Below are 16,706 nucleotides of genomic sequence, written 5' to 3' on the forward strand. Positions count from 1 at the left end.
TATTCCAATTAGCCATGAATTCTTTTAAAATTCTAATTCCTCAAGGACTCTCTGAACACGACGATATTCTAATAGTGTCATATAGTGTAAATTCTTTCTAATAGCTATTCTCTGCAGCTGTGCTACGTCCATCCATTTATCTAAATTTTGATCCACCCCCATATCTTCAAATAATGGAAATTACTGCAATAATTGACATAGATGATTATTCTTGTAGTATAGGGCATTATCCCAGGCTTCAAAAGCTATGATGGTGCCTCACACAACAGTTGATAAAAAGACAAAGGCTAATCACCTTATACAAGCAAAATACACAACATGAACAGAAAGCAAAAGAACATACAATCAATTCATATATAAAAACTGTAAGGAACCAGCTAGATACAAATAGCTTTTAATTAAAATTTATAAAACAGCACTAAACAGCTCTAGAACATCACATAAATCAAATTATCCACATAAAGATCAAAAACACAATGTTTAAGCATTAAGCTACTTCATGAGACAAATATTCTAAGTTGGTGCCAGATCAGGACAACCACAAAAGTATAATATAGGTGAAGCAACCTAAAGAATAGTCAGTTATGATTGGCATCTCTATCATTAATGCAGCTCCCGTGGGTGTTTTTCTCTTTTACCACTATGTCCATTTTTCTTGCAATCGCAGGAGTAAGGTTGTGATATTGTGAGGGTACCAGTAGTCATTACTAGATGTCAGTGGTAGGATAAAAACATGTATAAAATAACTTTAGCACTCTGCAAAAACTGCATCTTTATTTAGCCAACCTTAGCTCTTTATCCCTCTGGATATATACTGATAAACTACAAAAACTCACATAGCTAATAACAATTACAAAAGGATTTATTTACAAGGATAGAATATAGACCAGAATGTGTCAGAACAAAATATTAGAGTAACAGTTCTTTAAATGCTAGAATGAACACTAGTCAGGTATCAATTGGAATAAACACATACTCCCTTTGGCAAAATGCCACCTATTTGTCCCCCAATAGGGTAGTGATTACTGATCTTGATTTATATAACCTGAGTAGTTGACGTAAGAATCTTCATTCTTGAGGATGACTGATTTGCCTTGTCATAGGTAGTGCTTGCTCTTGATCTTCAGCTTTTGCTGGAGATCTGATGCTCTGAAGTGTTCCGATGATAATCAGATGAAGTCTGATTTGAAGTTGTAGAAGTAGATGATAATGGTTAATGATCGTAACCTCTTGCTACAGCAGATGCCCTTTTCTATCATTTTGATATCAGGAATGTCTCCGATAACTTGATAACATTGTGATAGGTGATTGGCCCGTGCACTTTGCTGTGACTTAAGAAACAACAGGAATGGCCTTTGATGTTATTCTGGAGGTTTTCCCCCCAAACTGGGCTCTAGACAGACTGGGTCAACATGAGCAAGGGTCCTTATGGTTGCCCATATTTCTTTATCTTGCATAAGCCAGATAGCCATCTCGATAATTCTAACAGGGTGACAGGTTCCTTCCTTTAGAAAGGCATGACTGGGTAAAAGTCTTTCCTTATTTTTAGTATTGAGCACTGTATAGTCTATGATTTGTATAAGCTGAAGCACAGGTCTGATATAATCAACCTCTGTAATATGCTAGTTATGTTGTGGCAGGGGCATATACTCCTACAATAGACGGTAGACTGCCATATTTTGTAGGGCTGGTAGTATTTTCAAATTGGTTTTGGAGATTCCCGCATAAACTGCATTGCAATAGTCATAACGTGATCCCACAAGTATGTGAAAGCGTGTGTAATGCATCGTCATCCAGGTAAGTACATATTGATCTTTTTTGACGAAAGGCTATGAAGCACAATTTCAAAGCAGAATATATCTGTGTAGACAAAAGAAAGCTGAGAGTCCAAGACCACTCCCAGAGAGCTCAAGGATTAAATAGTAGGAACATGCAATCCAAAACAGGTGTAAGGGATAATGAAGGAGTGTGACCAGTAATCCACAGGTGCCAGTTTTTGTGGGGTACAGCATGAGACAATGAATGTGGAGCAAGTCCTGTAGTTTGTTGGCAGAAACTAAAACTAAATGCAGAAAAAACACAATGCCTTGTACTCACATCACAACATAACACAAAACACTTCTCTACCATAACAACACCATACTGTTCTTTCCCGGTCTCAAAAAACCTGAAAATTCTTGGAGTCACCATTGATCGAAACCTCACTCTCGATGACCACGTGAAAAACATGACGAAAAAGATGTTCTACTCCATGTGGAAACTTAAAAGAGTAAAACCTTTCTTCCCGAGATACATCTTCCGGACCCTGGTACAGTCAATGGTAATAAGTCATCTGGACTACTGTAATGCACTATACGCTGGCTGCAAAGAACAGACTATCAAAAAACTGCAAACAGCCCAGAATACAGCCGCCAGACTCATATTTGGAAAAACCAAATATGAAAGTTCAAAAACCTTGAGAGAGAAGCTTCAGTGGCTCCCACTTAAAGAACGCATTACGTTCAAGATCTGCACGATTATACACAAAATCATTCACACAGACACCCCAATCTACATGCTAAACCTTGTAGACTTGCCTCCAAGAAACGCCACAAGATCATCCCGCAAATTTCTCGACCTGCACTTCCCCAGTTGTAAAGGACTAAAGTACAAGCAGATGCATGCGACCACATTCTCGTACTTGGGCACGCAAGTGTGGAATGCACTGCCTACAGACCTGAGAACAATTGGTGAAACAACTATCTTTCACAAATCTCTTAAGACATATCTCTTCAGCAAGGCATACAATGAGAACTAATAGCCACAATAAGCCACCCGACAATCCACTCTATTAAGATAACTCATCTACTGTAGCTACCTAAATCACTCCTCTCCTTCTTCTTTTACCCTCATCTAACCTCTGCACAACATTAAATGTATATGCAATGACAATGTTAACAAAACTATGTAAGCCACATTGAGCCTGCAAATAGGTGGGATAATGTGGGATACAAATGCAATAAATAAAGAAACTGTCAGGTTGGCTTTCCTATATAATGCTTTGCAATCTTAAATCTCAAGAATGAAGGAAACTTTAACATGCCCATGAAAAGGGAGCATTTTATTTTTAGACTTTAATCAAAAGGAATCTGAAAGGGAAATGAGTGTTCATAGGTAAAGATTCTTTGCCTGAAAAGACAAGCAGGGGCAAGTTGCTAAGCAACAGAAAATGCACAGAGGGTAATCAGTCATAAAAATAAGGAAACAAAGATTTGGGGGAAAGAATACGTTATTTTGTAAATTAGTCTAACACACTTGTAATCCCCATGATATGGGTATTAATAATGTTAGAGTTTTCAGAGGCCCTGGAGAGAGGGAGGTCCCTGCCAGTGGCTTGCAGAGTTGGGATGTCCATGGGTGGGAGGAAGCCCAGCCCAAGGGAAGTGATGTTGAAACAAATTGCAGAGAGAAAGTGTTTCCCTGTGGAGAGTGATAGCAGGGATAGAGTATGAGTTTAATAAAAGGAGTTGTAAGGAGGTACATGATGTCATAGGAGCCAACTTTTCAAAATTATTGGGGGTGCTAAGCCCAATGAAAATAACCCCTCCCTGGACACATACAAGGAATTTTCTCAATATTGGGGGTGCTCAAGCACACACAGCACCCACAGAGTCGGCTCCAATGCATGAGGTCTTTGATTGCCTGTACCCTTGCCAGGACACTTGGGAGTGGAGTATCGGGGGATCATGAAGTGCAAGAAATAAATACAGGCTGAACACAAGAATTGTTGCTGCCCCAATAAGTGGCAACATAGAAGGAAGTTGAGCTTCAGTTGGACAAGGGGAGTCCAGCCTGGAAGCGGGATTGGGACAGGGAAAGCCTGTCCAAGACCGGAGTGTAGTCCTGAGAGGTGCACTGCAGGAAGGAGGACAGACTAAAGGATCTGTGCCTGCACGAGTTTGGGGTTGATACCGGAAAGAGTGGAAACAGCCTTGAATTTACTCCTGTCACGAAAGGATGGGTAAAGGACAGAAGAGATGTAAATGTACAGCTGTGATTCATCTGGAGAGTGAAAAAGAGGGATCAAGATTGCTACAGTTTGTATTTCTCTAAATATTTGTGTCTGTATGCCACATTGAACCTAGACATTGGGGAAATGCGGGAAATAAATGCCAAAATCAATCAATTATTAATGTTATATTCCTTTCAATACCTTTAAATAAGTTTGAAGTGGATCACAATTCAATATATAGCTAGTGTACAAAACTGGGAGCTCACAAATTTAAAAAAGAAACCGATTAATATACAATAACTTCATAATATCTAACTAAAAAGCACGTGTTCTAAATAAATTCATTTTTTAAAATTTACAGAAAACTAAATAATATGATTGGCATTTAACCAAAGTTGGTAAAGAGTTCCAAATTTGAGAAGCCTGGTAGGAAAATAAAGCTTGTATAAACTGTGTGTGTATAGAGATTTGGAGTATTGACTGCTGGTTGCAGAAGTTCCGGTAAAGTTGGTTTCCAACTTTACTGGAACCAATATACCAGAGTACAGTATGTTTATATGGTAAGAGAAGAGAGTAGGTGCTCCAAGACTGAAAGAAGCAGTACCCCAAAGTTCTCGTTGGTACTCCCCAAACCCTGGATTTCTATTTCTGAACATTGACCCACTCCCTGGTGGTATAGCAGTGGTCCCCCCCTCTAACCCCTTCCTACCTTGAATAAAGAAGGAGGGACTAGGATTCCCTCCTTCTACTGTGCGACTCATCAAAATGGCAGTGCCCTGCCCTATCATGATACTTAAACCCCACCCAGCGTATCTCAGGATGCACCGGGCAGGCAGGGCACCGCCATTTTGAGGAGGCGCCCAGCAGGTGAAGAGAGTCCTATTCCCTCCTCCTTTCTCCAAGGTAGGAAGGAGTTTTGGAGGCCATCGCAAGACCACCAGGGCTAGCCTTTGGGGGGAGGGTGTCAGGGTCCTGGCCAGGGGTCCCACTGGACCACCAGGGTGTTATTTATTTTCTGGGGAGTTATGTCTTTGGGAAGTGGAGGGCCTGGAAAACCCTAACACCAGCTCTGAGCTGGCATAGGGTTTGCAATGGGAGGATCTCCCTTGTTTGGCATGCTGTCCACTGAGCATTAGGGAGGAATAGGGAAATAGCTCATCAGCATGCTTGATGTGCTATCCCTCGGCTGGCTCTCTATTCTCCACAGTGGGGCCTTTAAGCATGGTGCACTGGCAAACACAGGCGCTAAGGCCTCTAGCACCTGTGTTTGCTTCTGAGAACTGGGGCCTGAGGAAAGGAGTTAGAGAGGTGGACAGATTTAGGGAGGTTCTGGTCTGAAGAGACAGTGAGAAGTTGCTACTGAAAACAGCAGCGACATACTAGTACTCAACCAAAGGGTGCCTGAGTGCACCATCTCTGCCCCTCCCTTTACTGCTCCACCATCTCTGCTCCCTCCCTCACAACTGGGTCCAAAATCTCTACCTCTCTCTCCTCTCTACCCCAGGTCCAACATCTCTCTCCCTCCCAAAGCTAACATGTCCCCCTCTCTCCTGTCTCTACTCTGTCCCCAGGTTCAGCTCTCTCCTCCCCCCATTTTTACCTCAAAAGTTCCTTTCTCTGTACAGGGCCCCAAAATAGGCTGTCTGCCGCTGACTGGAACCTTCTCTCTGCTGCAGCCCACCCTTGCGGAAGCAGGAAGTTACATCAGAAAGGGGCAGGCCACGGTTCTGTTCACAGAGTCTTCATTCTGTGTAAACCCACGTTGCCCAAAATGAAATCCTATTTTGAAAATAGTGTCTCAAGTATTATTCATATGATGCAGACAGACTGGATAGAACCTATAGGGGGGAATTCTATAAATGTGATGAAAAATCAGTGCCAAAAAAAAGTGCATAGCGGTATTCTGTAAATCACTTCTAAAGTTAGGGGGTTTATAGAATAGCGCTTAAACCCAGGGATCACACCTACATTTAGGTGCGGCCATTTGCACCAATGAAAATGTGATGCAAATGCCCACGCCTATATTTAGTCATGGAGCCCCCATATTCTATAATTACATGTGTAGCTAAAATTCATACCCCCTTTCTGCCCATGGTACTCCCATTTCTGCACCACATTTTCTGACTCACGTGTAAAATCTAGGTGCGGACCCCGCACCTAAGTTTCCATGCATGAATGTTAATTGAATCTAATTAGTGCCAATAATTTCTTGTTAAAAAGCCAATTTTTGGTGCTAATTAGCTCATTCAATTAAAAGGAGCACGCCTCCAAGTTTTCATGCACATTTTTTATCGCTTCTTATAGAATTAGGGTGATAGTCTTCTTCTGCCATTCTGTTGGCTGATGGCGGATCATGTGATGTGCTTGGATGAATAGTAATTTTCATGATGAAACTGCTACTGTTTGCCTGTGCAATTTTGTTGTTTGTATCATGTCTATCCATGCTAAGCCTTCTTTATGGAAATCCCTGCTCTTTTCTTCTTGCTCTTTGGCCTTCCCAGAGATAACCTGCCAAATTCGTCTCTGTTTGGGATGTGCATGTAAAACGTTTTAGGTTTATTTTTCAGTCATTTTGGACATTTTCTTAATATTTGAACATATTCTCAGTTCATTTTATACATTTGTGTTCATTTTTTCACCCATAGAAGAACATTTTAATGTGTTTTAATCAACTTTACGTATGTTGTTAGTTCATAGCTTGTTACATAGGAACCTGCTCTATGGGTGCTTGAGCACCCCAGTATTGAACAAAGTCTTTGTGTCCAAGGATGGGTAATTTCTCTTGGGTTTATTATCCCCAATCATTTTGAAAAGTTGACTCCTATGGCTTGATGTGTGTATTAAATCAATTTTATATGTACTAAGGGGTCCTTTAACTAAACTGTGGTAACAAATTACCTTAGTACAACTTTATACAAGTCATTCCTGCATCCAGGCTATTTTTACTGTGCCCATAAACTCCCCAATTTTCTATTTATTTCATTAATGTCTGTGAACTAATGTTATATACTATCTAGAACTATATGAGTGGTCACTGTTATGCATGTACTGTATATTATCTTCAGACCATCAGAGGCGGATCTCCATTAACTGGTGGTACACCATTTATCGTTTCACATATGGTGACTGTCTCCCACCTTTCTCGTCATCAGTCTATGACTATATGTCTTTTGAATATTTAGTTATTTCAATTACTTTTACCGTATCACTAAGACAAAAATGCCATTTTACTTAGCTTTTTAGTCTTGACGACTTATCAGACTGAAGGTCAGGGCTGCATACCAACAGATGTTTATCTAAATAAGCTTTTTCAAGGTATGCCCCTAAAAAGAAGAAATTATGTCAGTCAAGCATCAGACAACAATATACCTATCGAATTTTTCATATTTTTACATAATCATGGTCTGTTACATTTATGTCTCAAAAACAGAGTATCAAAATATTCAGACCCCATCAGCCAAAATGGCCGTGGCATTTGTCTCACTACGTTTTAAAGCTTTGATCATGTGACTCCACCAACCAATAATAGGATTTGTCAAATCAGAGACAACCATTCTATTTCTCTGTTGAGCCCATTGGTTTCAACAGAATTAAGTTTGAAAATCCAATTTTGTTCCTTGTAATTAAGGATCTGCTCAATATTGCCTCCCTCAATGCCTTTTCTAACTCTATCTATATTTCTCCAGCATAGATCAGCCACAGTGTGTTTCATTTGTATCCAATGCTGGACTAGTGGAGCTTCTTCGGCTTGCATGGTAATCTTTGATTTATGTTCAGTTAGACAAATTTTAACAGGTCTACTTCTTCTCCCTACATAGATTTTATCACAGGGACATCGAATAATGTACACTACATTTCTTGTGTTACAATCAGTGTTTCTATATGCATAGATTTTAAGATGTGTGTAGGGATCAATCCAACTGTTCCCTTCCAAAGTCAAAACACACCATTGGCAGGACCCACAACAACCATGTTTGGCATCTATTTTCTTTGTCATATTATGATGATTATATTTAATGAATTCTCCCACATTCTTACCACGTTGTAAAGCTACAATCGGATGGTCAGAAAAACACAGATCTAGTTGAAGCAGATGCCAGTGCTTGTGTATAGTCCTTGTCACTGCACCTGAAACTTGAGAATATGGTAAAACGCAGATGAGTTTATCCATCTTGGCAGGTCATTTATACTGTAGTAGCAAAGATCAATGTGAATATCGAGCTCATAAATATGCCTTCCTAACTGTCTTCATTGGGTATCCACGCTGTAGAAATCTCTCAGTTAAGTTCTTAGCTTGCTTTTTAAACTCATCTAACGTAGAGCAAATCCTATGAAGACGCAGAAATTGACTAATAGGGAGACTTGCTTTAAGTTTAACTGGGTGAAAACTGTGGAATCGCAGGTAGTTATTACAATCTATTTCTTTTCTGTATAGCATTACAAAAAAACTATCAGATCTCAATTGAATTTGGAGATCCAAAAAATTAATGGAATTAATAGAATGATATAATTCAAATTGTAAATTAGAATCTAATTGGATCCTCAGAAGCTTAGCGGAGATTGGGTGGCAGCACCAGTGGTTGGGAGGCGGGGCACCTGCTATGTTACACGTATGTAATTGGTTCAACCATTGAACACATTGTAGAAGTTGACCTTTAGTGCTATGGAGTGGAGGAGTGAGTGGTTAGGGTGGTGGACTTTAGTCCTGGGGTACTGAGGAACTGAGTTCGATTCCCGGCACAGGCAGCTCCTTGTGACTCTGGGCAAGTCACTTAACCCTCCATTGCCTGCCGCATTGAGCCTGCCATAAGTGGGAAAGCGCGGGGTACAAATGTAATAAAAATATAAATATCACTAAAAATTCCATAAAAAAAATATATATCATCCAAATAACGTTTCCAGAGACATACCTGTTCAAATAGAGCAGAGCCATATAACTTGCTCTCTTCAAATTCAGCCATATATAAAGTTGCCACGGCAGGGGTTACTGTAGCACCCATTGCCACACCGTGGGTTTGTTCATAGAAAGTTCCCTCAAATAAAAAATTGTTCTTTCGAATCACTAGTGTAGGTATTTCCATAAGTAAAGCAGTTGGGAGTCTCTATGGCATTCTGCGTTTATTCAATATTTTTTCAATAAGCAGTAGAGCTGAATCCTGTGGAATATTGGTATATAATGCAGATACATCAAGGGTAGGCATAATAATCGTTTGATTGGAAAATTGGTAATCTTGAAGAATATTTAGCATTTGAGTAGTATCTTGTACAAAAGATTTAATATTTTTCACAAAAGGCTGTAAACAACGATCAAGCAAGATCGATAGCGGTTTTGTGGAAACAATAGGGCGGACTGGTAGATGTTCCACGTTTTTGTGAACTTTAGGTAAGAAATAGATGTGTGGTATTCTAGGATTTTTAGAGGTGAGGAATGTTATTTCTTTAGATAGGATTTTTAGAGGTGAGGAATGTTATTTCTTTAGATGTCAAACAGCCTAACTGTTGAGCTGTCTGTATCAAGTCCTGTATTTGCATCTGAAGGTTGGCAGTAGGATCAGTAGGTAGTACCTGTTAGTATTTAGCATTAGATAAATGCTGGTAAGCCTCAGAAAAATACTGGTTTTTATGCTATACTATTGTCGCACATCCTTTGTCAGCTCTAGAAATGATAAAATCCTGTTGAGTGCATAATTGCAGTAATGCCAATCTTTGATTATTAGATTAGCATGGATGCGCTGATCAGACAGTGTGTCCTCACAAGCTTTCAAATCCTTTTCAATCAGGGCCTGAAAAACTGCTATGTTAGAATTAAGAGCAGTGGGTGGAGACCATATCAGGGCCAGGAGGTTTAGTATCAAAATAGCTTCTCAAGTGTAATTTCCTTATAAAGCGTTTTACTGCTAAACTGGTTTTGAAAGGATCATACACATGGCTTGAAAGGATCATACACTTGGCTTGGGACGAATCCCAAGCCTAAATTTAATACATCATGTTGGTCTTGGCTTAAATTATGTTGAGAGATATTTATTACTGCTGAATTGTCACCTTCCTTTGACATGTATTGTATCTTGCTCCTCCCGGATCTTTGTTCGTTTGGAATCTGTTGCCTCGATGTTGGCCCCTTCCTCTCTGGCCTCTGGGAAAAAGAAACTTCTGGCCTCTGTTATCTGTTTGATTTACATCTTCCCCCGAACTGCTTCCAGACTCGCCTGAGGACCCTTCAAAATCAGCTTTATTGGAGATGAATTTCCTCTCCTTGCTTGTCCAGGAATAGACTTTTATCTTGTAAATAGTCATGCTCATCTCTATGATACTTTTTAATTTTAGTTTGTCGCAATGTCTCACGAAATTCCGCTATATTCTGTTGTAATTCAGTCATCTGCTTTGTATATTCCTGCTCATCAGATCTCTGCTTTAGCAGGGTTTCACACTCAGTCATAGGTGCCCCGTATAAGAGGCTTGAGCCCAATCCTTCCCCTGGCTGCTGCCCTCACAAACGCAGGGCTTGCGCAGCATCCAGGGAGCTCGCCCACCGTCCCTTATTCCTTCCTGCTCTTCCCGACCGGCAGCCTTCCTTGCCCCCCCCCCCCCCCCCCCCCCCGCGTACAACCGTTTTCCTCTCCCTGGCAGCAGTGTCTGTGAAGAAAAAGGCACTGCAGGCTCACCTCCGGCTTCAGCTTTTCCCTTCACTTCGCTCTTCACACAGTGTCCCGCCTTCGCGGAAACAGGAAATGCATCATCGCGAAGGCGGGACACTGTGTGAAGAGCGAAGTGATTGAAGGGAAAAGCTGAAGCCGGAGGTGAGCCTGCAGTGCCTTTTTCTTCACAGACGCTGCTGCCAGGGAGAGTAAAACGGTTAAGGCGAGGGCAGGGAGAATCGCTGGACAGGGAGGGGAAGGGAACAGATCACTGGACAAGACATGAGCATCCGCCACTACAGTCAGGTCGAGACTCGGTTTCCATGTGGCTTGGGTGAGTCCAAAAATTGGTTTATCTAGCGGCTCGCTACTCGCTAATCAGTTTAGTCAAGCGGTCAAAGCCGGCTCGCAGTACGCCACGTGCACTCCTCGTGGAGCGAGATTCTCTTGCCTCTCCCGACTTCAAGTTGTTATCAATCAATTATCGGGCTTGAGGTAATCTTTGTGATCATATGGGTCTTTTGTAGTCACGGTTTCTAATTAGTATAATTAGTATAATGATGATATGCTCACTACTCTTGTTTTTTGAAGCTGACTTTATTTGAGAATTTTCACTGATGGATCTCTGTAAGGATGTTATGCTGATAAGGTGATAATGGATGGGAATAGACATAATACCCTAATTTGCCAAAAGCTGAGCACGGCTAAGGATGTGCACTGCTGGAAGCCATGGCCCATGTTCAAAAACCACCAGGAAGTTTTCATCTTTTCTTCCAGACTTCTATGAGGTTAATTAAAAATGTATATTTACAGTAACATTACCTAAGGAAGGGACTTAGCAGTCCTACTGGTGTTTTAGAGCCCGGTGTAATTATACTGCTGTCTTTCCACGCATAAGGTTGTAGCTCGTCTTGTGATTGGAATTAGTGCTGTTATGGTTTGGTAAGCTTATGAGTGTGTTTTTGCACAAGTTTGTGTATAGTGTTTTGCAGTGGAGAGATTGTGTATTGGCCTTACCAAAACATCAGAAAGGGTTTTAGAGCCTAAATCATGACACACTACCTCTTGAAGGACCTACATATGGTCGTTAATAAAAGGAGCTCATTGTGAACACTATCCACCCTAAAAGGGTGTTTTGTGGCTCTACATGAGAATTGTGATGATAGGATCCCTTGATTCATATTGTTGACAGTCTGCATTTTCCATATGGGTGGTATATTGGTGTATTAGTGTCTGCCCGGTGTAATATTTATGGTACAGTAAGGTTCTGAGTGTGTTTTTGCACAAAGTTGTGCATAGTGTTTTGCAGTTGAGTGATTGTGGTTAGTATATGCTTTGAGCAACCACTTTATTCTTTTACATGTGATACATATCTAATATCTACATTTAATAAAAGGTATTAATTATGACTTTTATTTTTACTTATTTTTTTCTGTGTGTTGTCAGACAATTATGGAGGTAAGCTCCGCCCCTGGCCCCACCCCTAACCCCGCCCCCTTTAGCCTCCCCAAACAGTTGGGCCACCGACCGCCTATGCACTCAGTGATGGTTTCCTTACTCTGACATTCTACCACCACGGTGGTTTCAACAATCAACAACATCAGATCTCTACTGCAGCAATTCAAAATCCCAATCCATTTTTCAATAAATTCTTTATTGGACAGAAAGATCTTGGGTTCTTTAATTATACGTAATCCTCTCGGGATCATAGTCTTTTTCACATATTGTACTAACGTGCTCCCATGAAGTTCTGCTTTGGTAAGTCTCTTATAATGATTAAATAATTCAGTCCAAGATCCTGTATCAGTGGTGGAAGTGTAATGCAGGACTTTTTAATAATTCAATTACTTGCTCATCTGACTATCCTATAAATTCATCCTATAAATTCATAGTTCTATATAGTATATAACGTTTTGATTACTGTCTCTCTCTGTATATATAAAGTGATACTTGTGAACTAATGTTGCCATTTAAAAAAAATTATCGTGGAAGAACTTATCAGCACCCATTATATAGGCGGTATGAGCTCCTGTGTTATCTATGCACTAACCAGTTAGCATGTGGTACATTAACTAGTTAGCGCAGGATGCCCACTCTCCACTCCTGACATACTCCCTTAAAAATATGAGCATTTTTTAGCACAAGCATATTTTGAAGTTACCACAGGACACCTGAGCGTGCCCTGTGATACTCCATTTTTAGCTGCATTTGGCATGCATTAGCACCTAATGCAGCTTAGTAAAAGGGTCCTTTAATTTTTTTAAGATGTGCTAAGAAACCAAAAGCATATAAATGAATGCACAGGCTTCCTCTCTGCCTTTTAATCCACCCAGACTGAAAAAGAATCCTGCACGTAGAGATAGATGAACAATTTCGCTCTTTGGGGTATTTACTTGTAATACCCTTGAATCTGTGCAGTCCAGGACTCACAGAATTTAAATCCAGGCACAGTTTGTTCAAATTTTAATCTTTCCAAGGCAGCTGAAATGAGCCCTAGCAGTGATTAGGCAGCAGGCAATAACAGTAATGTGTAATCTCTCGGCAAAGTACTCTAGTATATTTGTATTAATACAGTACTATTATTTTTATTCTTAAGCAGCTGAGGTGTTGTATCAGTTCAACCTACACTGATCTCAGCCTCAGGTCTGCCTAAGCAGTCAGATATTTCTAACTCCTGTTTGCCCAGTGAGCAAAATGTTTTAAGGATTTTTTTGAGATCAAGGCTGGGACCAGAAAGTAGGGAGGCTGAAAGGCACTGCAAATCCACTCACTCAGTACTCTCTTTTCATCTAATAAGTCACTCCAGACCAGGAGATGTAATTTTAACTACAATGTTTACTTTAACATTGTGGTTAATTAATGGGGTTTTTTTAATATTCAATATATGCATATACATACACTCTGTGGTCATTACATAGCCAACTGACATACTCAAAATTCATCTATTGTATTTTTGGGGGTTTAAATGTTCTTTTCACTTCCTTTTGTGAACTTTTTACCCTTTGTTTCCTAATTTGCAAGATCAGAAATGGCCCATTTGATTGACTCTCATCTGCTCCCATCTTTTTTTTTTTTTCAATGATATTTTTTTTACTTTTAGGAAAGTACATGGAAAGTATAAAAATATAAAAACATAACAAGAAAAAGAGAAATACATTGTCAGTATGCTATCACATACATTATTTAAAACAAGGGAGAAGACATCTGTCTATACACAATACATTAGGACTATAATATAGTTTGTACTAGATTTTGTAGCATGAATGAAATTGAAAATACAATTCAGTGCACGCTATAGTTCCATGACTTGCATACACTGTTTGTTTTGGGAAAGGTGAGTGAAAGCTGAGGGAAAGTGACAGGTGGGGTTGAAGTGTGTGAAGAGAGATAAAGATTGTATATGTGGAGGAATATGTGTGTGGGGAGGGGTTAGTCAGGAGTCTGCATAGCAGGGGAGGTAAAGAGAGATGGAAAGGGGGTGTATGCCCTGCATTTTCCCTTCTTTCCCTCCCCTCCCCCAAATACTCTATTCTTCCCTCTACGTTTTTACTTCCCTCAGTCTCTTTCTCTCCTCCCCCCTTTCCCCAAACACTTTCTCCATCCTTTTTCTCCCCAACATTCTCTCCTTCTTCCCTAGGCTACCATCAACTACCTTCCCTCTCCCTCACATTTCTACTACTACTACTACTACTATTTAGCATTTCTATAGCGCTACAAGGCGTACGCAGCGCTGCACAAACATAGAAGAAAGACAGTCCCTGCCTCCCTTCCCCCATCCTGCTTACCTGCATAGCAGACAGTATATAGACAGAAGAACTGTAGGGGCAGGCAGCACAAAGACCACCCAAGTATAGTTGCTAGTTCCTTTAGTCATCAATTCAAAGAACCTGGACTCCCCACCAGTCATGCTGCTTGTGTCCTCTGACACACCTTCTTCTGGCAGAGCCTGGTCTTTTTTTCTCTGCTGGTGTCCACATTTCTTCTTGTTCCACAAACTCCTGTGCCTCTTCCACTATTGGGGCCTGGGGATCCTCAGCAGCCTCATTGTGCAGGCACCCCTCTCCTTTCTGAGTTCTCTTCTTTTGTCCGCCTGCCTCTTATTTCTGCCTGCAATGTCAGCATCATAGACATAAGGACAGACAGACAAACTGGAAATGTAAGCACAATATTATTTTTGATAACATGCAAAAAAAAATGCATACATAATGGCATGTTCTTTGTACTGTGACTCATACTTAGGATAGGTCCTACAGTGTGAAGCATTATAAAGTTAAAATAGACTTCTTGCTTTTGGTGCTTAATTTCTAATAGTTTAACACTATGGTTAGAGACCAGAGAGATTCATCACCCAACTTTTTGTTCTGAATTTAACATAGGGGAAGAAAATTTGTTGGCAATCTTGAAAAGAAGATGGTGGAAGTACCTGATATTGGGGATAACAGATATAGAGGCCAATTACATGGCAGTCAAAGCCTACCAGTACACCACGCTCGCTAGTATACAGGTAAGCACTATGTATATTTTCATTGATTGACTTGTCTGTCCACCATTTCTTTCTAGTGCCAGATTGTCCACTCATTTGAAGGCGCCTCACTAACTGTAGCATCAGCTTTAGACCTAAATGAGCCACCTTACTTCTACTGTGATTGGAGCAGTACAGCAGTAATGTCTCTCTGTGGTGGGATATAGAGGGCTATGTGGTATCTCTGGCTGCTCTAATGGTGTTTGGACATAATGGATGCTCCCAGCAGCAGTAACGAGCCCTCTTCAAGACATTCTAGATCACAGTGCACTAGACTCCAAAATGTAACCTTCAGTAGGAATGGACAAATGTTGGCACACATTTGGGAGGTAGTGCTATAATTGGGCGTGTGCAGTTACATGCATCTTGCATGCGTAAGTGCTGCTCTAATTGTCAGATAAGTGTCAAAATGTAGTACATGCTATGATATAAAATAGTGAATAAGTGCTATGGTGCATGTACAAATAGGCAGAACATGGAAGGGTCATTGGCGTCTTGTCAAGCGATGTGGGCACCTTATTGAATATTATCAATTGAGCACATTGCTTGGTACATGTAGATCTTACACCAGCCAATGACCTAGTGTAAGTGATCGCGCCCAACTTTTGACATGTCAAAGTGGGTTTGCGCTAGTATTTTATAATGTCGTAAATTTATCTGTTATAGAACTGGTGCTCATAGTGCCCCATTATGGTGCCAAGTTAAGGAATTACCTCCTTGGCTCATTAGCATGCCATAACAAACTTAGGGGATCTTTATTAAAGATTAGCATGTAGTGTTTTTGAATGTTTTAATTATGTTATGTATGTTATACTGTACGCTGCCTAGGTTATAAGTGGATTATAAATGCATAAAATAAATAAAAGACCCCCCCCCCATTAGTGCACATTAATCAATGTAATACATGGTAAGCTCCAATTTGATGCACATTAAATTGATTAGCACATGTTAAAAAGTTCTAATGTGCATTTTTTAAAAATGTATTAAAACAAACATGTGAAATCAACCAATTAAACTCTGCAAATCAGGGAAAAGGCCCAAAAATGAGCCAACAATTCTTGCCGTATGCTCGTGTTATGTTATGTTATATTATGCTATGTTATAACAAATTTGTCACCCAACAACTTCCTCAATTTGAGATTCAAGGAGAGATACAGTATGCATTTTCCTCAAGAAATGTGATGTCCCATTTCTGGGTCTGCAGGTCAGAACTTTTACAGATATAGCTAAAGATACTCAAAAGAGGAAGAAAGCTTTTCTCTTAATGAGCCCTGAAGTTCTCCAGATGGGAGCACTATTTTTTTCTTAAATACCCATGTAAATGTGTGATTAAGTGGAAATCTGTGAAATATATTTTCTTTGAACCTTCTCAACTCTCTGGGGGGTCCTTTTACAAAGGCATGCTGAAAAATGGCTTGCGGTAGTGTAGGCACGGGTTTTGGGCGCACACCGATCCATTTTTTACCGCACCTATAAAAAAGGCCTTTTTTTTGCAGAAAATGGACGTGCGTCAAAATCAAAATTGCCACATGTCCATTTTGGGTCTGAGACCTTACCG

At 40.3% G+C, this 16,706-nt stretch overlaps 1 protein-coding gene across 1 annotated transcript in view; it reads left to right on the plus strand.

Annotated features, from left to right (window-relative positions):
• Positions 1-16,706, plus strand: part of SLC35F1 (solute carrier family 35 member F1) — a 521,249-nt gene that overhangs the window by 378,697 nt on the left and 125,846 nt on the right. Inside the window, exon 3 of the mRNA XM_030198548.1 lies at positions 15,003-15,130. Within this exon, the coding sequence (XP_030054408.1) occupies positions 15,003-15,130 (128 nt within the window). The remainder of the gene's footprint in view (positions 1-15,002; positions 15,131-16,706) is intronic.

Source organism: Microcaecilia unicolor, chromosome 3 (genome assembly GCF_901765095.1).
Source record: "Microcaecilia unicolor chromosome 3, aMicUni1.1, whole genome shotgun sequence".
Taxonomy (NCBI): Eukaryota; Metazoa; Chordata; class Amphibia; order Gymnophiona; family Siphonopidae; genus Microcaecilia; species Microcaecilia unicolor.